This window comes from Oncorhynchus mykiss, chromosome 13 (assembly GCF_013265735.2).
Source record: "Oncorhynchus mykiss isolate Arlee chromosome 13, USDA_OmykA_1.1, whole genome shotgun sequence".
In the NCBI taxonomy this organism is placed as follows: domain Eukaryota; kingdom Metazoa; phylum Chordata; class Actinopteri; order Salmoniformes; family Salmonidae; genus Oncorhynchus; species Oncorhynchus mykiss.
In genome coordinates this window covers 46,929,187-46,950,436 of record NC_048577.1, presented here as the reverse complement: position 1 = coordinate 46,950,436, position 21,250 = coordinate 46,929,187, and the positions used below count along the sequence as shown (strand labels likewise).

The following is a 21,250-nucleotide window of genomic DNA, read 5'->3' as shown; positions in this document are numbered from 1 at the left end:
TGACAACAACAGCAAGTCCCACAAGCCTCTCTGTCCTCCACTATCATTCAGAAGACAGTAGCCATGTCTGTCACTGTCATGACCTAGTCAAATTCCATTCATTTCAACAGTCCTGAAGCACTTGCCATTAAAAAGATCATCCAGGATGATACCACAACATGAGATCTTGCTTCACAGGGAGTATATTAGGAATGGATGTATTCATATTCATGCACACACACTGGGGCGAGACACAATAACAAATGTGTTGCACTGTTGTGGGCAGGATTTGACATGTGTGCAAGTGATTTATTGTGGCTGTGTGTTGTTGGGTTTTGTTCCTGTAATCAGCAGCACTGTCCCAGAGCATGGCCATCCCACAGGAACTCCTCTGCCTTGCCTTAGCCATGACTTCCTGCCTCCATGGACAGGGAGGATGACTCAAATACAGCGCCTGGCCCATCTGCCCTCTGACCTGATTCCCCAAAGAGCCCTGGCCACAGTCCTTAGACGTTCCATCTCCACGGTTGTGTAGCTCGCCTTTGGACTAATAGAAAACATGTATTATTACCAGCCTCCTATTAGTGCTGAGCGATTAACTGGAATGTTGGTTATTTTTCCCCCTTTTTACTTCTGTGAGCTCAATGCACACTTTGCGGTGTAGGAGGGAGTTGTAGTTTCCAACAGGCCAATATTCTACATAGTTTAGAGCAGAAAACGTGGTAATTAACCACCTACTTGTCCGGTCTGTGTGGGTGCACTGAGAGGGACTAGAAGAGACAGAAAACGTGGGTAATTAACCACCTACTTGTCCGGTCTGTGTGGGTGCACTGAGAGGGACTAGAAGAGACAGAAGACGTGGGTAATTAACCACCTACTTGTCCGGTTTGTGTGGGTGCACTGAGAGGGACTAGAAGAGAGAGAAAACGTGGGTAATTAACCACCTACTTGTCTGGTTTGTGTGGGTGCACTGAGAGGGACTAGAAGAGACAGAAAACGTGGGTAATTAACCACCTACTTGTCCGGTCTGTGTGGGTGCACTGAGAGGGACTAGAAGAGACAGAAGACGTGGGTAATTAACCACCTACTTGTCCGGTTTGTGTGGGTGCACTGAGAGGGACTAGAAGAGACAGAAAACGCGGGTAATTAACCACCTACTTGTCCGGTTTGTGTGGGTGCACTGAGAGGGACTAGAAGAGACAGAAGACGTGGGTAATTAACCACCTACTTGTCCGGTTTGTGTGGGTGCACTGAGAGGGACTAGAAGAGACAGAAGACGTGCGATCGAGGAGAGAGAGGAGTTGCTTCGGGAGGTATCTCTACCTGAAAATATATGATCTAAGTGATTGATATTTAGTATTCAGCCGTCGTAAAAGTATGCCTTGTTTACTTTGAAGAACTATTTAAACAGTGATTTTGTCAGACAGCAGCTCAATAGAGATGATGACTTGGAATGAAATAGAAAAGTTATAAAATAAAACAAATGTAATATACACAACAACTAAAATATATTATTAAAGTAAAGTCGTGTGAATAAAACATGAATAAGTGGTAAGCAGTTACTACCATCATGGGACTTGTATTCATTGTTTTATTCTGTGTTGTTACACCATTCAACCCACACAATAAATAGTGCATTTAATGTAAAAAGAAAAAAAATTGTCATGGAAAACTGTGATTATTTTTTAATAATCAAACCGAAACCGAACCGACCTCAAAAAGCACTCTCAGCACTACCACCTATATACCCACCGTAGGATGGAGATGGGCCAATGCTCCATTGGTGCTAATAGAAAAACAGTAGGTGAACAGCTTCATTTTTCAGTTGGAGTAATGACTGCTCTCCCCAATGAAGTTTTTAATTCCTTCTCCCACTCTGGCAAATTAATACACAGGTCCTGACTTCCCAAACACTAAAAAAGAAAGTATTCAAACCCCTTGACTTATTCCATATTTTGTTGTGTTACAGCCTGAATTCAAAATGGATATATATATATATTTTTTTTTTTTTTCTCCCCATAATGACAAAGTGAAAACATGTTTTTAGAAATGTTTGCTAATTTCTTGAAAATTAATTATAGAAATATCCATTCACATAAGTATTCACACATGTTCGAATCATCTTTGGTCTTTCTGGGTAAGTCTCTAAGTGCTTTGCACATCTGGATTGTACAATATTTGCACATAATTACTTTTAACATGATTCAAGATCTGTCAAGTTGGTTGTTGACCATTGATAGACAGCCATTTTCAAGTCTTGCCATAGATTTTCAAGCTGATTTAAGTCAAAACTGTATCTGGGCCACTCAGGAACATTCAAAGTCATCTTGGTAAGCAACTTTTAGGTTATTGTCCTGCTGAAAGGTGAATTTGTCTGACAGTGTCTGTTGGAAAGCAGACTGAACCAGGTTTTCCTCAAGAATTTTGCCTGTACTTAGCTCAATTCCGTTTATTTTAATCTTTAAAACAAGCATGCCCATAACATGATGCAGCCACCACCATGCTTGAAAATATGAGGGGAGGTACTCAGTGATGTGTTGTGTTGGATTTGCCCGAAACTTAACGCTTTGAATTCAGGACATAAAGTTAATTTCTTTACTTTAAATTGTTTTTAATTGTTTTAGTGCCTTGTTGCAAACAGGATACATATTTTGGAATATTTTTATTCTGTACAGGTTTCCTTCTTTTCACTCTGTCAATTAGGTTAGTATTATGGATTAACTACAATGTTGTTGATCTATCTGCAGTTTTCTCCTGTCACAGCCAATAAACTCAAAACTGTTGGCATCGTGGTGAAATCCCTGAGAGGCTACCTTCCTCTCCGGTAACTGAGTTATGAAGGACGCCTGTATCTTTGTAGTGACTGGGTGTGTTGATACACCATCCATAGTGTAATTAATAACTTCACCATGCTCAAAGGGTTATTCAATGCCTACTTTTATATTTTTACCAATCTACCAATAGGTGCCCTTCTTTGCGAGGCATTGGAAAACCTCCCTGGTCTTTGTGGTTGAATCTGTGTTTGATATTCACTACTTGGCTGAGGGAATTTACAGATGATTATATGTGTGGGGTACAGAGATGAGGTAGTCAAACACTATTATTGCACACAGAGTGAGTCCATGCAACTTATGTGACTTGTTAAGCACCTTTTTACTCCTGAACTTATTTAGGCTTGCCATAACAATGGGGTTGAATTCTTATTGACTCAAGGCATTTCAGCCTTTGATTTTTTATTAAATTGTAAACATTTCTAACTTCCACTTTGACATCATGGGGTATTGTTTGTAGGCCAGCATCTCACAGCATCTCAATTGAATCCATTTTAAATTCAGGCTGTAACACATCAGCATGTGGAAAAGGTCAAAGGGTGTGAATAGTTTCTGAAGGCGCTGGACGTCTTGGTTTGCTCCTGTGCAACACAGTACGTGTAAAGAAAAAGGGGTCTCTTCAATAATGCAGCAGGCCGTTGCTGCTTCGCCATTCTGAATGAGGGATGAATTTGGGGAGCGTTAACACACCACCGTTCTGTTCTTTCTCATGTGGACCATGTTGTGCACCTACTGTCACGCACTGTGCCACAGAGGGAACACATGGCTCTCCTCCCCAGTCTCACAGGGGATCATTCATTCTCCGCTGCCTCAGCTACCAAATATTAAACAGCTCCCTCTGTCTGTGTCCCTCTGGCTGTGTCCCTCTGGCTGTGTCCCTCTGGCTGTGTCCCTCTGTCTGTGTCCCTCTGGCTGTGTCCCTCTGGCTGTGTCCCTCTGGCTGTGTCCCTCTGGCTGTGTCCCTCTGGCTGTGTCCCTCTGTCTGTGTCCCTCTGGCTGTGTCCCTATGGCTGTGTTCCAACCCTTGCCTCAGTGCATACTCTTCCATTTAAAGAAATGAGACTTTTTGAACGATTTCATATGAATACTTGAAAAAATGAATAGAATATGCAGTTTTGAAATGTTCCCAACAATGGAAAATGTTTCAAACCCGATGTTGGATGTTTTAGTAAATGCGTGCTATTACTTGTTTGAGAATACTGGTAATACACATGCTGTTGTGGGTGGTTGTGTAACTGTCTGAGTTTCCAACAGGGGGGCTACGCTGCGTACCGATACGCCCAGCCCACCACCGCTGCTGCCTACAGTGACAGGTGAGTACATTCCACCTGCTGCATAACATAAAGCACATAATATTACTTGAACAAATGAAAGACCATTGATATTGATATTGTGATGGATTCAATTAGAAGTTGTGACAAGTGACTTCAACCTTTCCCCCACTCTTCAAAGTATCTCCCACATAGAAGGGTGAAGATAAACTCGCTCTGGAGTTGTGACCCTCCCTCAGATTGAACTGTCCATTAGGAGATCCACTATGGCCTCAGGCTAAAGCACACAAAAAAGTAACCTTGTTCGACAAGATGATCTATCCCATGCCTCTCTGCCTTTGACGGGCGAGAGGGCATATCAACTGTATTTATGAATGGCCTGCGGTCTGCGCGAGGAAGGGAGAGAGGGAGAGAGGGATGGATGGGCAGGGACTCTATCACTTCTGACTGATGTCATCCGGGTTCAGGTGTGCTCCGTTTGAGGAGGTGTGGCTGATTCATTCGGGCCTTCAAAGTCAGGCTGGATGTGGGCTGGTTTGGGAATCTAATCTGGGAGGGATTGAGCATGTCACTTGTGATAACGTACACCCTGCCTGAGAACCTGAAGATCATATCGATAATGTGAGATTTATCTGGCCTCACCGCACTGTGAATTATGAGCAGCCGTGCTCGGAGGGAGCAGAAATTGGACAGCAGCTTTTTCCTCTGGGAGTGATTTAATTCCTGTTTCTCTTGCCTATATTTTCCTCCTGCGATTTAATGTAATTCGCCCGAGTTGTTTGTTTTGCTTTGTTTTGCTTCCCTTGTCTGTTTGTTTCTTTTTGAATAAGCGGTCATGCCCATTGGATCAATAGGGGTTTGTCTCAGCAATACCTTATCAGACTTACCAGCGGAGCAATCAGCCAATCATGAAAGGAGGTCACAGGGATCATAAGAGGCTTGTAAAATCCCCATAAAAAATGAAACATTCATTTTTCAAAATGCTTGTGCCCACAGGCCTGATGTGTATTACCGAGGCCCTGCCAGGGGCCAATCAGCGTAGTGAAGCCGCGTGACGTACGTTCTGAGGGGCCGTTTGACCTCGAGGTGGTTAGCAATGCCACTCTGGTGAGAGCCCATTTTGTAGATAGATTAGCCTTAGTGGGCCTCTGGGGTTTGGTGCTCACAGTAGATAAGAGTATCACAGAGACCACCCCTGACCATGTCATGGTACAGCCCATCCTCTCCCCTGGAGCCTTCTCATCCAGCTCCTTCCCCCTCCACGTCCTGCTCACTGACCTTGGGTGTTGGACTCCAATGGGACACACCATATTTAGATCTTATATAACTCAATGTCCTCCTCGCCCCGCTCTAGCCTTGTAGGCTGGATGACATTTCTCCCTCTCTCCTCTTGGTTTTTATTCCTGGTTGATTTGGTGCCCTCAGTGCTTGGCTTGGAGTGCCTTATCTGCTCCGTACAGACCCTCATTTGCAAGCGAGCATTGAAGAAAAAAAGTAAATAAAGGAATATGTGAAGTCGAGTAAATAAATAAATAAGGCACACATCTTGTCCTGTCTCAGAAGGAAATTGGAAGGATTAGTTCCAAACCAGCAACAATGAAAAGACAGTGGTGTGAGCCCACTGTTCAGCTTGGGTAAACAACAGCAGGGTGAGAGCGTACACAGACTGGGCCCAAGCCTTCCAGCACCTCTATCTTTCTCTTTCTTTCTTTCTTTCTCTCTCTCTCTCTGTTTCTCTTTCTCTCACCCCTCAGTACCCATCACTGCCAACTAATCGAGGTGACAGTGAAAAGGACAATGTGTATTCACAGAGAATGATCCAACCACCTTTGAACTCCTTTTCTACTCAGCCTTGTATCATTTTCTAAACCAGGGGGTAGAGAGAGGGAAATAATTGTTTTAGAGACTTGAAAGTGTTGACTTTAGGGCCAAGTATCAAACAAGCATTGAAAATATACTCTATGTCAATGACCCTAATCTCCTGGCCTTTTCCATTGCAGCTATGGCAGAGTCTATGCAACAGCAGACCCCTACCACCACACAATCGGCCCTGCCGCTACATACAGTGTGGGGACCATGGTAAGTACGCTCTCGCTTTCCTCTGCACCCTGTTGTTGGCTAGCCATACTAACACAGAGCAGAGGCCGCCAGCTGCAGTACGCTCTCGCTTTCCTCTGCACCCTGTTGTTGGCTAGCCACACTAACACAGAGCAGAGGCCGCCAGCTGCAGTCCTCTCTCGCTTTCCTCTGCGCCCTGTTGTTGGCTAGCCACACTAACACAGAGCAGAGGCCGCCAGCTGCAGTACGCTCTCGCTTTCCTCTGCACCCTGTTGTTGGCTAGCCACACTAACACAGAGCAGAGGCCGCCAGCTGCAGTACGCTCTCGCTTTCCTCTGCACCCTGTTGTTGGCTAGCCACACTAACACAGAGCAGAGGCCGCCAGCTGCAGTACGCTCTCGCTTTCCTCTGCACCCTGTTGTTGGCTAGCCACAATAACACAGAGCAGAGGCCGCCAGCTGCAGTACGCTCTCGCTTCCCTCTGCACCCTGTTGTTGGCTAGCCACAATAACACAGAGCAGAGGCCGCCAGCCGCAGTACGCTCTCGCTTTCCTCTGCAACCTGTTGTTGGCTAGCCACACTAACACAGAGCAGAGGCCGCCAGCCGCAGTACTCTCTCACTCCAGGAGCACTCGGAGATAAAGACCATTGAACTAAGCCAAGTCAGTGGGCTTTATTTCCTCTTGTCATGCTGTTTGGCACAACCTAGTGGAGTGCAGCAGAATTCCCTAGCATGTGGTCATTGTGAATTCAGTGAAATGGATTTGTTTCATGTTTTGTCACACAAGCTCACCTCATACATACAATATTAATTTGATTCAGGCTTTTTACTGCTAAAATGGGAATGGTCACTACAACTAATTCAATCCAAACACATGTGCATCTTCAACACTAGTATAATCATTATATTCCTGCCACTATTCAACTACAAATGAGTTGTTCCATTCTTCCTTTCAGCCAAACTCTAAACTTAAAGGGGTGAAGTTGAATGGTTAATGTCTGTTTTTAGCTAGCTTTTGCAGCTAACATCAAAGATGAAAATAATATCAGTAAAAGACCGTCCTATAATGGGGAGTTTCTCAATGTTTTATTTTACAATGAGGGCATGGCACTGGGCTCATAGACTAATTTGAAAGATTAACGACCATCAAACGCATGCAGCAGTGTGCCGTGGGACATGGAAGAGAAAGAGAGGGATGGGGGGAGGGAGTTCTCTCACTCACCCCTCCAGTCCACAAGGTTGATGGGACGAGCGCTCTCTGCCAGACAAATGGCTTAAATGTACCATTCCGGCATGCATGCGATTTTTCAACAACATAAAAAACAGCGTACAGTTCCCCGGTGCAGCTGCTAGCTAAAAGCTTTCATTAATTAAGACATTTATTTTTTTCCTCTTCATTTACTTAATTAAAAACTGTGCTTCTTTTCCTCCAAATTTCCTTCCCTTCTCTGCCACTCTTAGTCACCCTTTCTTAGCCAGGCTGAATTTGGCCCTTCATGTCTGAGCTTGGGTTGTGTGTTGAGGGGATCACTGTGGTGGGGTGGAAGCTGGTGAGGTGCGAGACCCTGGTAGTGAATAAACCATCTTGACACAATAGGAGTTCAGATCTTACAGTGCAGAGACACACCATGAAATAGATTCAGGAAAAAAATGGTTTGGTTACTAATTCTTTAGTCCTCTTTGATTAATGGTTCCAAAGGAGAGAGCAGCGATTTTTGCATTTAGAAACCTTTCAATAATTAGTTCCTCCGAGGTTGCTGAAAATTCTCTTTGCTGATTTCCAGCGTGCAAAGAAATTGCAAATGCTTTTTTAGACTGATGAAAATTTTATACAAGCAAGAGGGTTCCTTTAAATTAAGGGTTATTAGCCTTTGAAGGTTTGGGGCTTGCTCAGAGTACATGAGATATTGTGTGTGTGTGTGTGTGTGTGTGTGTGTGTGTGTGTGTGTGTGTGTGTGTGTGTGTGTGTGTGTGTGTGTGTGTGTGTGTGTGTGTGTGTGTGTGTGTGTGTGTGTGTTTGTGTGTGTGTGTGTGTGTGTGTGTGTGTGTGTGTGTGTGTGTGTGTGTGTGTGTGTGTGTGTGTGTGTGTGTGTGTGTGTTTGTGTGTGTGTGTGTGTGTGTGTGTGTTTGTGTGTGTGTGTGTGTGTGTGTGTGTGTGTGTGTGTGTGTGTGTGTGTGTGTGTGTGTGTGTGTGTGTGTGTGTGTGTGTGTGTGTGTGTGTGTGTGTGTGTGTGTGTGTGTGTGTGTGTGTGTGTGTGTGTGTGTGTGTGTGTGTGTTTGCCCTGGTTACCCAGAGCATGGCAGTAAACCTAGGGAGCAATATCCTCTGGTGAAATACACATCCAGAAAGGTGTGGGCACCATGGTTGGACTTGAAAGAGAATTATGATTAAACTCCTTTGAACTTAATTCGCTTTGGTTGGATCTATGACATTGTTGTAGCCTGGAAAGCCATTCCGTGAGGAATGTTTTCCTACAGTCAAAAGCATGAAACAAACACAGTATTTTCCAATTTGTTGCTTATTAATGTAATTAATGCATGGAAACTGCATTTGAGGGCGGGGCCCACTTCTCCATGTGGCAAGCCAAAAGAAGAATATTAATTTCTAGGAAAGGGTTTTTCTCTCTGGTACAAATATCAAAATGATTTCAGACTAAGTTCATACTTTATCACTACCAGGTTCTTTATCCTCCAGCTCCAACACCTGGACCGCCCGTCCTCAGAACACACACATACCCAACTTCTGCATACTCTAATGAACAAGAACTATTATTACTTTGATTAAACCAGCTCAATTAAATGTTATTTAATCCCATGCCCTTCAGACACAGACGTTTTAACAAAACCAATAAAGGAAGGAAATTTGTGGAAAAAACAGAACTCAACCACCAAGCTGTCACCACCTTAATACTGATTGGTCCTTTTTCATCTTTGATGTTGCAGGCTAGCCTATACAGAGGAGGGTACAGTCGCTTCACTCCCTACTAACAGAAAGAAAAAGAGAGAAAGACAGAGACATTACCCCCCAACAAACAAAAATCAAACCAATTAACAAACAAGCAAACACCTCATCCTTCGTGGAGCGCTAGATCAAACTAAAAGCTTCCAGGTTACCAATGCTGACCCCTCCCCCTGACACCCGCCCTCCCGCTACAGACGATTTCTACAACCTTGTTGATGTCATCATTGGTCTGCTCCTATGATTTGTTTTGTATTCATTTTGTGCTTTGGATTGATTTCGGGGAGAAGTTATGTTCTGCACATGTGACTGCTGTAGATGGGTGCTGTGTCACCATAACCAATGTGAGCCTACTGTAGTACGCATGATGCATGATCAGAGGGGTGTGTTTCTGCAGTGACCGTCAGATGGATGACAATCTAGTGGGGCATTAGATACACTGTTATTTAGCCTATTCTTGAATTAGAATTCAATGAAATTCAAGCAGGAAACAAAATATTGTATTCCAATTAGCATTAGAAATACATAATTATAATAATAACAAAGACGATGCACATGCCCTGCTAATTCTTATTTCACAAGACGCCACTGTCAACTGTATGATTGCTCTGTAATGTTGGAGTGTCCTAATGCACTTGAATTGGAGTCCTAACAGTGATGTGGTGTGACAGCATGCAGAGTGAGCACCATTGCACCACAGTGAGGGGTCAGAGTTCACCTGGGGTTGAGACTGGGCTAGCTCTCGCTAATGTGATGGCACTCTAGGCTAAAGGACTTAGGATTGTGAAGGATTCAATGTCTTTGTTTATTTCAGGCACATTTTTTCCACACTGATTTGCATGTTCACGTATAATTAACTGAAGTGTACAGTGCATTCAGAAAATATTCAGACCCCTTGACTTTTTACACATTTTGTTACGTTACAGCCGTATTCTAAAATGTATTAAATTGTTTCCCCCCCATCAGTCAACACACAGTACTCCATAATGACAAAGCAAAAACAGATTTTTTTTCTTTTCTTGAAAATCTATGTAAAATAAAACAGAAATATCACATTTACATAAGTATTCAGACCCTTTATTTATTTTTATTTTATTTATTTTACTTTGTTAAAGCACCTTTGGCAGCGATTACAGCCTCGAGTCTTCTTGGGTATGACGCTGCAAGCTTGGCACACCTGTATTTGGGGAGTTTCTCCCATTCCTCTCTGCAGATCCTCTCAAGCTCTGTCAGGTTAGATGTGGAGCGTTACTGCTCAGCTATTTTCAGATCTCTCCAGAGATGTTAGATCGGGTTCAAGTCCGGTCTCTGGCTGGGCCACTCAAGGAGATTCAGAGCCTTGTCCCGAAGCCACTTCTGGGTTATCTTGGCTGTGTGCTTAGGGTTGTTGTCCTGTTGGAAGGTGAACCTTCGCCATAGTCTGCGGTCCTGAGCGATCTGGCGCAGGTTTTCATCAAGGATCTCTCTGTACTTTGCTCTGTTCATATTTGCCTCGATCCTGACTAGTCTCCCAGTCCCTGCCGCTGAAAAACATCCCCACAGCCTGATGCTGCCATGCTTCACCGAAGTGATGGTGCCAGGTTTCCTCCAGATGTGATGCTTGGCATTTAGGCCACAAAGTTCAATCTTGATTTCATCAGACCAGAGAATTTTGTTTCTCATGGTCTGAGAGTCTTCAGGTGCCTATTGGCAAACTCCAAGCGGGCTGTCATGTGCCTTTTACTGAGGAGTGGCTTCTGTCTGGTCACTACCACAAAGGCCTGATTGGTGGAGTGCTGCAGAGATGGTTGTCGTTCTGGGAGATTCTCCCATCTCCACAGAGGAACTCTAGAGCTCTGTCAGAGTGACCATCGGGTTCTTTGTCACCTCCCTGACCAAAGCCCTTTTCCCCCGATTGCTCATTTTGGCCGGGCGGCCAGATCTAGGAAGAGTCTTGGTGGTTCCAAACGTCTTTCATTTAAGAATGGTGGAGGCCACTGTGTTCTTGGGGACCTTCAATGCTGCAGAAATGTTTTGGTACCCTTCCCCAGATCTGTGCCTCGACACAATCCTGGCTTTACAGACAATTATTTTGACCTCATGGCTTGGTTTTTACTCTAACATGCTGTGGGACCTTATATAGACAGGTGTATGGCTTTCCAAATCATGTCCAATTAATTGAATTTACCACAGGTGGACTCCAAGTTGTAAAAACATCTCAAGGATGTTCAATGGAAACAGGATGCACCTGAGCTCAATTTCGAGTCTCATAGCAAAGGGTCTGAATACTTGTAAATAAGGTATTTCTGTTTTTTAATTTTAAATACATTTGCAAATCTTTCTAAAAACCTCTTTTCACTTTGTCATTATGGGGTATAGTGTAGATTGCTGAAGAAAAAAGTAGATTTAATCATTTTTAGAATAAAGCTGTAGCAAAAAGTCAAGTTGTCTGAATGCTTCCCAAAGGCACTGTATGTGACGTTTAGAGGTGGGTAATCATTATTTTTAGTAGGCTACGCTATCGACTCATCTATGAAGTACTGTAGTGCAATTCCTGATAACTATTCACTTTTCAGTATTGCACAAAGCATTCTGTACCTCAGGATAAACCACTACAAGTGATTTGATCTGACAACTAATTGTATCAGTAGAATGCTTGTCTGTTTATTGAAGATTTTCTTGACAAAGTCAGTGCTTGACTTGGGCAGGAGCTTACCAGAGCTGAGCACCGGCACCTCAGATTTTCTACTGCTTGAGCTCCTGCACCTAAATACAAACAGTACCAGCACCCAAAATGACTAGCATAAGTCAAGCATACCCACCAAACACTACCAGTGGGTTCCCCCACTTTACAATGACAGAGCATTGCCTTATTGGTTTATTTAGCCTAAATCTCTCTGGAAGAGCTGAATTACTAGAGCAGGTACAGTGAGAGATTATAGACTTTCCATTATGAGGAGAGAAATGGACTGTGAACATGATTGTATCATATTCCACTTTCAGGAGAAAATACCTTGTTCCATACAGCTCTAGGAAGAGTCTCGGTGGTTCCAAACTCCTTCCATTTATGTATTATAACACCTGCGTGTTGTCATACCATGTTAATGTACTCGAGTACACGTCTTCAACTCAGTAGTTACCCCATATGAACTCTTGAGAAAATGGGAACATTTCAAAGAAACTATTTTGTAAGTAGATCAAGCCAAGAGACATGATATATAGATCCGAATACAAGTATGGAAATCTATAATTACTCAACTATTCGTATGTATCCTCTCAAGTGTTATCTGTTTGATTTTGATCATTTTGAAGATGTGCCATGTTTATAAAGACATCATATACGAGCAGTTATGTTTCGTCAACATGTTGAACATGATATAGATTCATGTTGTATACCAAAATAATATATCATCACTTGATCTAAGAAAAGTATAAAACATTGTTCTTCCTTTTATATACCAGTATTTAGGGTCCTACCATGGGGGCTTTTATATACCAGTATTTAGGGTCCTACCATGGGGGCTTTTATATACCAGTATTTAGGGTCCTACCATGGGGGCTTTTATATACCAGTATTTAGGGTCCTACCATGGGGGCTTTTATATACCAGTATTTAGGGTCCTACCATGGGGGCTTTTATATACCAGTATTTAGGGTCCTACCATGGGGTCCTACCATTTATATGATTCAAAAAAGCTTCAGACATTGTTATTAATGTATTTGTAGGTGTTTTTGATTAAATTACTGTGTGTGTGTGTGTGTGTGTGTGTGTGTGTGTGTGTGTGTGTGTGTGTGTGTGTGTGTGTGTGTGTGTGTGTGTGCGTGTGCGTGCGTGCGTGTGTGGATAGTAGGGTTGACACAACCCATTTTAAATGACTTTCCTCCCCATCCACTTTCATTGCGCCAATATAAAACTGAGTGCTGCTCTGAGCGCCAGTTGAATTAACACAGAGAATCCCCCAAGAACAACGGCTCACTGAAGCCAAGTTCCACTGTTTCTTCAGCTCAATTAGCGTCTACGTTCTAAGCTGTGGAAGTCTGCTGTTTGAACACATAGGCTTGAGACAGCTCCACACAAAATATATATATTATAAAAGAAACAGCTCCACACTAAATATATATATCATAAAAGAGACAGCTCCACACGCATACCCTGAACGGCAAGGAAAATACTCCCCTCTGCCTTGGTCTAAGAGAACCTTATGGCTTTGAATTCTCCCTCTCACTGCCTACCAATTCCTAATGATGCCCGTCATTACAGCTGTTGTTTCAAAATCCTATTTAGCAGACGGCTACTTCTACACTGAGCTTAATTGGAGAGAGAAACTTAGTAATTACTATAGTACCAGTTGATCCGCTTGAAAGGAAATAGACTATTTGAATCCCCCTGTTCAGTTTGGGTGCAGATAAGTCATACATGAGTTGAGTAGGAAAGACACAGTGTCAGAGACTGAGAGCAGACATCTTAATGAATGCTGCTCTTCTGAAGCTACCGTTTAGCAAATACACTGGAGGCCACAGTGTGACGAATAGTAATTCATGTTTTTCACTGGCTGTGTGTTTTTGAGGTGTGCCAACTTCTTTCCTCTAGTCTAGACATCCTGAAATCTCTCTCCATGACAACTCTTTGCCTCAATAAATCACTTTATAAGTCCCAACTCATTGATAACCTAACCTTGATACAGTAAAACAGAATCTTCCACTTTAAGCACCCACTCATTTCCTGTCTGCACGTGAACCCGCCTGATAAGATGCTAGCTCCTATGAGAGGAACATCAATGCCCAGGAGGGGTGTTAGCCGCCATGCCTCACCACCACAAATTAGAGCAGGCTAATCAGCCACTATCAATCACTGTATCGCTAGCTTCACTTACAGGCCATTCCTACACTACATCTTCACTATAGCAATGTGCAGATCTCAGTCTACCAGCAGGTACATTTCACAGTTAAAAAAGAAAGTCATCCTAGAACACAACCTTTTCATTTACATCCTCTACTTTCAGGGTTACTCGGGGTCCGTTTTATTCATGAGGACATTGCAGTGATGTCATGTTTTTACTTGGATGGGTTTGAGTGTTGTCAGTTAAAGTTGTAATGTGTCCATACAACTCTTCCTCCCTTTATAATCAATGTATTCATTGTTACACTGTTACAATGTCAAATTATCAAGGCTTCATATAACATGTAAATAGCTAATATATATTGTGTCTTATTATATTTTGCTAAATATAAAAAATGTGTATCTATAGTGTAGAGGCTGAAAGGTTTTCCAGTTTTATAATATCCTCTATCCCATCTACATTTGTTTTTCGTAGCTAGCTACATTATTAAAAACACTCAATGAAGGTGTTAAACCACAAGCCCAGGCATATACAGTCTGCTCACATTTAAACATGTTTATTTGTGTAAATTGAATGCACAGTTTGTTAGTTCATCATGATGTATTTACTATTATAGTCAGTAAGCCTTGATAAGCCGACTGTTTAATGTCTTTGTCCATCCAAAAGATTTGTAGAAAAAAAGGGAAACAAACAAAACAGTTTCACTTCCTGTAAAATATATACATGTATATACACATATATTACAGTGGTATATTATAGTGGTTTTATCTGTGTATTTTCAATTCAGCTGAACTTGTTCTATGAATTGTACAGTATGTCATTTCTAAAAAAGTATATATTGTCTGAAAGGTGTAAGTAATTGGCTTTTGATTTATTGATACAGTATATTACATTTCCTTTGTCTTCTTTCATCAATGACTTAGTTGTTAGTATATGTGACATATCTAAGCAACCTCTGATTGTTTTGAGTGTCAGAATAAAGCAGTTCTGAGAGCATTTTGTTTGTCATTGGAGCTCTATGTTTAATCTGTTGCCAGCTTGTTGATTGTAATCCTGATCAGGCACAGTAAAATGAAATCTTCTACAATTCCTGTTCACGCTTAATGAAACCCAATATTTCTACAGATTTAAACCATCATTGTATAGATAAGTACATGTTCAATTTAGGTACAGTGCATTGCATTGCACTTGCTACAGCACTGACCCAACCCTCCCCTGAATTGACTTGTCCATGAGTGATTAATATATTTGTCACTGCAGCTCCTCCAATGCTGGTCTGCCTGTCAGAGAGGAGCACTATATGTAGTGCAGGTGCTATTGTGTTCCCTCTCTGCTCTGCTATATAGTGATACAGTGATGGGGATATTTTAGTATAGAGAGTCCCCAGTGAGACCTCCGTAGGACTGAAGATGAGGCAGGCTGCTCCATGGATGGAGAGACAGAGGGAGATGGAGGGATAGACAGAGGGAGATGGAGGGATAGACAGAGGGAGATGGAGGGAGAGACAGATGGAGATGGAGGGAGAGACAGAGGGAGATGGAGGTAGAGACAGAGGGAGATGGAGGTAGAGACAGAGGGAGATGGAGGGAGCGACAGAGGGAGATGGATGAAGATACAGAGGGAGATGGAAGGAGAGACAGACACAGAGGGGGAGGGAGAGACATAGGGAGATGGAGGGAGAGACAGAAGGAGATGAGGGAGAGACAGAGGGAGATGGATGAAGATACATAAGGAGATGGAGGGAGAGACAGAGACAGAGTGGGAGGGAGAGACAGAGGGAGATGGAGGGAGAGACAGAGGGAGATGGAGGGAGAGACAGAGACAGAAGGGGATACAGAGGGGGAGAGAGATTGACAGAGACAGAGGGAGATGGAGGGAGAGACGGAGGGAGAGACAGAGGGAGATAGATGAAGAGACAGAGGGAGACGGAGGGAGAGACAGATACAGAGGGGGAGAGAGATTGACAGAGACAGAGAGAGATGGAGGGAGAGACAGAGGGAGACGGAGGGAGAGACAGATTGAGATAGATGAAGAGACAGAGGGAGATGGAGGGAGAGACAGAGGGAGATGGAGGGAGAGACAGAGGGAGATAGATGAAGAGACGGAGGGAGATGCAGAGGGAGATGGAGGGAGAGACAGAGGGAGATAGATGAAGAGACGGAGAGAGATGCAGAGGGAGATGGAGGGAGAGACAGAGGGAGATAGATGAAGAGACGGAGGGAGATGCAGAGGGAGATGGAGGAAGAGACAGAGGGAGATGCAGAGGGAGAGACGGAGGGAGATGCGATGGGAGATGGAGGAAGAGACAGAGGGAGATGCAGAGGGAGATGGAGGGAGAGACAGAGGGTGATGGAGGGAGAGACAGAGGGAGATGGAGGGAGAGATAGAGGGAAATGGAGGGCGAGACAGAAGGAGATGGAGGGAGAGACAGAAGGAGATGGAGGGAGAGACAGAGGGAGATGGATGAAGATACATAGGGAAATGGAGGGAGAGACAGAGAGAGTGGGAGGGAGAGACAGAGGGAGATGGAGGGAGAGACAGAGGGGGAGGGGAGGGAGAGACAGAGACAGAAGGGGATACAGAGGGGGAGAGAGATTGACAGACAGAGGGAGATGGAGGGAGAGGCGGAGGGAGAGACAGAGGGAGATGGATGAAGATACATAGGGAAATGGAGGGAGAGACAGAGAGAGTGGGAGGGAGAGACAGAGGGAGATGGAGGGAGAGACAGAGGGGGAGGGGAGGGAGAGACAGAGGGGGAGGGAGAGACAGAGGGAGAGACAGGGGGGGAGGGGGGGAGAGACAGAGGGGGAGGGAGAGACAGTGGGAGAGACAGAGGGGGAGGGAGAGACAGAGGGAGATGGAAGGAGAGACAGAGGGGGAGGGAGAGACAGAGGGAGATGTAGAGAGAGACAAAGAGTCATTCTGGGCTGAGATTAGCATGCCACGCGTTCAATTGTTACTTCTCCAGAGGAGGTGTGAAAAAGCACTACAAAGCCATGTCAAAATGAAAGCCTCGCCTCGTTTTCTTCTACCGCTCGGCGCGCTGCTGAATTAGGTAGAGACTGTCATGACAAGGGTCCCAGGACACCTGTCTCTCTCCTCCCTCTCTCCCTCTCTCTCATCCCTCTCCTCTCTCTCCTCCCTCTCTCTCCTCCCTCTCTCCCTCTCTCCACTACTGCTATAGGCCTCAGTATGACTCTCTTCACTGTACACTGTAAACTCCAGTAGAGTGATAATGGCCCTCTATTCTGTGGAGCAAAGTAGCATTTGCTTTGGCCTACGCTCTTTAAAGCGCACTTTTGTGCTGTATGACTTTAAGACTGGCATGAAAAAATAATGCTCTCTTTTTTTCCCTCAAAAGCTTCCCTTTCAGTTGATTTAAGCATGCTTCTCAATCGGGTGGTTTGACATCAATCCGTCAGCCTGTCTTAACCTGACATTGTGTACCTTTCTCCCTCCCTGGGGTGCAGTGCTTTAACAAAGATGGAGGGGAACTTTTGTGAGAGTAGTGTACTTTTTATTCTATACATTTTCTCAATGTTTATATTCAAAGAATTTGACTGGTTTCTGGTATGGAATCATCATATTGAATAGGTTTATTGGAATAGGAAACACAGCAAACTTAACACAACAAACTTTATGATTATAGGTAGTGAAATGCACAAGTAGGTTGTCTGTCTATATGTGTCAATCAGAGATGTTCTGCATACTTACCCGTGTCTCCCTGCTCTTCTTCCCCTTCACCTCCAGTAAATAACAAAGGCAACGCTGTGCTCAGTATTGATGGACATCACAGATGAAAACAACGAGAAGAGGAGAACTAGCTTTAAGAAAACAACAGGAGAAGAAGAGAAGGAGTCCCACTACTGAGGCTGGTGTGGAACGACGGGAGGCGTGCGTGTGGAGTGGTGCCGCGGCGGTGTCAAAACCAGCCACAAGCGCTACAGATGGAGTGAGCCAGTTTCCACCAGGGACCACCTTTGCCGGATAGAAGAGAAAGACAACGAGAGAAAAAAGAGAGAAAGCATCCTGTTATTATAACACATTTTATTTTTCTATACTTTTGTGATTTACAGCTTGTGATTTACAAGTAAAAATGTGTATAAAACAGTATATATGTACAAATATGTTTTTATGTTTTTGGTAAGGAAGACGAACAGTTGGCCCTTGATGCTGATTCTGTGGTGGAGAGGGAGAGTCCTGCTCTTCTCTCTCTGGCACACCACTCCTGTCACTGACAGACAAGAGGAGGTGATATATATATATATATATATATATATATACATATATATATATATATATATATATATATATATATATATATATATATATATATGGCAAAAGCATTGTATTACAGGTCCACTTTCTGTGGGTCGGAGTCAATGGTTAACTTCCAGCTGGAGGTTTCTATGGTTACACTTTCTGTGTGCGGTCTTTTCGTGGTCTCACTGGTTCGCTTCCTTCCTTGCGCTGGTGCCACTGTTCCACTGTTCCACTTCCTGTTGCAGTGTCACTGGCCAGCTTCCTATGGGTAGTCACTGCTGTTCTCTACTTCCCTGTGGATACTGTCGTCATGACTCCACTTCCTCCTGGCAGCACCACTGGTCCAATCTCCATGGGCAGTACTGTCACTGGTCTACTTCCCTGTGGATACTGTCATCATGACTCCACTTCCTCCTGGCAGCACCACTGGTCCACTCTCCATGGGCAGTACTGTCACTGGTCTACTTCCCTGTGGATACTGTCATCATGACTCCACTTCCTCCTGGCAGCACCACTGGTCCACTCTCCATGGGCAGTACTGTCACTGGTCTACTTCCCTGTGGATACTGTCGTCATGACTCCACTTCCTCCTGGCAGCACCACTGGTCCACTCTCCATGGGCAGTACTGTCACTGGTCTACTTGTCTGTGGGTAAGCCAGTAGAGAAATGAGTAAGCTCTCTTTCCTCTCCAAGCCCCAGCAGAGGTCTCTGATTCACGACGAGAGAAAGAGAGAGAGAGTTTGATGCGTTAGTCCCTGACTTTCCTCACCTGCCAGGGTCAAAGCCCAAGCCTTTGTGTCTCTATCTGCACCAGTGGACAAAGTATCTCAAACAGACAGACCAACAAGCCAGGGTGCATTTAACTAACGACGCACGTTTCCAGAGAAGAGAAATACTCATCAATGTCCATGTAACAATTGAATTATAATCGAATAATCTAATTGTAATACATCAGCAGGTGCATAACCAAAACACAAGCCTAAGGCATATGGACTATGTCGCTTGATAAACATTATAGAACTAGTGCCCATCCAATGGTAATAAAGGAATGAGGGCTGAAACATGTCAATTACAATGTTGTTTTGTCAATGTATTCTGAGAATATTTATTTGTGTGATTTGCAGCACTGAAAACTTTTAAAGAAGAAAAAAACGTTTTAATTTGTTGAAGCAACCTTACTTTATATCAGGAGAGTCACTGTAAACATGTGTTTAAACAAGAATGTTGGTTCAGTGCTTGAATGTATTTTAATGTCTAGGGTGTCCAACAAGTATGTATTCTTTTTCTGTATATAAATATATATATATATATATATACATATCTATTATATGGGCTGTGGTGGTGTCAGGGAGTAGAGGGGGTAGATAAGGGGCACCCTCCTACAAGCTATACCCCTGATATACTGTAACATGTGATCATGTGTTATATGACTGAAAGCGTGATGGTGATTGTGTGAACTGATCTTCCCCTCCCCCTGCACTTCAAGAGATTGGACAGGATTTTAAGCACTTACGAATTCGTAACATGCTGTATGAATTGGATTTCGTAAAACATATCATGCACATTCTTTTTGCAAGACAAAATGGATGACGTTGTACACAATTGTGCAGTCTTCGGGGACCGAAAAACTTCTGGCTGAAATTATATGAAACCTTCATAATGCATCTTTAAACAAACACACATGAACACACACTCAAATACAGAGAATCACAGACACATGTTTTGGCCTAGAAATATGCTACAGAACTACTTAACAACTTGCTGATTGCCAACAGATAACTTGTGCTCCAGAGAGTCATTCACAACTACTCTGGCCCTGCAGGGCCCCAACTACTCTGGCCCTGCAGAGCCCCAACTACTCTGGCCCTGCAGGGCCCCAACTACTCTGACCCTGCAGGGCCCCAACCTCTCTGGCCCTGCAGGGCCCCAACTACTCCGGCCCTGCAGGGCTCCAACTACTTTCTCTCAGCTATATTACAGACACCCTTATGGAAATAACATGTATATTCATCATCACATTAAGTAACAGGTCCTGTTGAGGAAGGCAATGATCATAAGCAGGTTTAGTGTATAGATGTAGATTTGATTGTGAGAGTCACATAGTGTATGTGGCTAACTAACTCCCAGTCAGTTTCAGGTGAAATGTGAGTGTGAAGAAACGGCAGGCAGGCAGGCAGGCAGGCAGGCAGGCAGTAGGCCGCCCTCCTGATCTCTGTGTAGACTGCAAGTACCAGTCCTTATCTTCCTGAGCCCTGAGCACAATGGCTTGAGCTGTGACATGAGCAGGATACCCCTCTGAGAGAGAGTTACTACTGTACCGCCCCCTCCCGTTCTACTGTGTGAGTCTACCGTCCCTTTTGTATTCCTGAACCTACTGTACATAATATCCCCCCTCCCCTCTGACTCCCAAAATCTTGTATTTTGTTCTATAATGACACATTTATTTATAAGGATTTTTTAAATATATCTCTTTCTCCTTTTTGTAAATGTTCCAGTTAAATAAAGTTCAAAAATGTTAAAAAATTCAATGGATATATTGAAAGGTAAAAGTCTCTAAAAGTCCCCTCTCCTCTGGCTCTGTATTCTAAACTTTGTGTTTCTCTTTCTGTATGCTTCTCTTATGTGCTTCAGATTAAGAGTTCTATTTATTATGACATTAACGTTATTATAATTCTGACTAATTATTAATATTATCATCATCCTCATCATCATCATTATTATCATTAATAAACTTGTCTACTTCAACCAAAAGGTAGTGTATTTTTGGCCTGAGTGTTACAGTGTAGAGGAAGATGAGATACTGTAGCAGTGTGTGTAGTGTGTGTGGACTCCCTAAGGACAGAACATCCCTTGATGGGATATCACAATGACACCGAGAGCTGGGGGAGATGTGGCAGATGGAAGGGGGGCGGGGCACAACTCCTAAGCTCATTTGTTTTACACCGGGGGGGGGGGGGGGGGGGCTGGATCCCCAATGGATGGACCTGGGTGGGCCTATGCCCATGATAGCACTCCTGCCCAGTCATGTGAAATCCATAGATTAGGCCCTAATGAATTTATTTCAATT

General features: G+C 43.6%; 1 protein-coding gene across 8 annotated transcripts in view; it reads left to right on the top strand.

The window, feature by feature from the left end:
• LOC110485195 (RNA binding protein fox-1 homolog 3-like) overlaps positions 1–20,934 on the top strand; it is a 416,432-nt gene extending 395,498 nt beyond the window's left edge. For 7 of the 8 annotated variants that reach the window (XM_036941310.1, XM_036941306.1, XM_036941305.1 and 4 more), the window contains 3 exons: positions 4,065–4,123; positions 6,082–6,160; positions 9,084–10,079. In XM_036941310.1, the coding sequence (XP_036797205.1) occupies positions 4,065–4,123; positions 6,082–6,160; positions 9,084–9,128 (183 nt within the window). In that variant the 3' untranslated portion in view covers positions 9,129–10,079. Of the gene's footprint in view, positions 1–4,064; positions 4,124–6,081; positions 6,161–9,083; positions 10,080–17,669 lie in introns of those variants that run through there. The other variant, XM_036941309.1, reaches the window with a different exon arrangement.
• Positions 20,935–21,250: the final 316 nt, after the last annotated feature.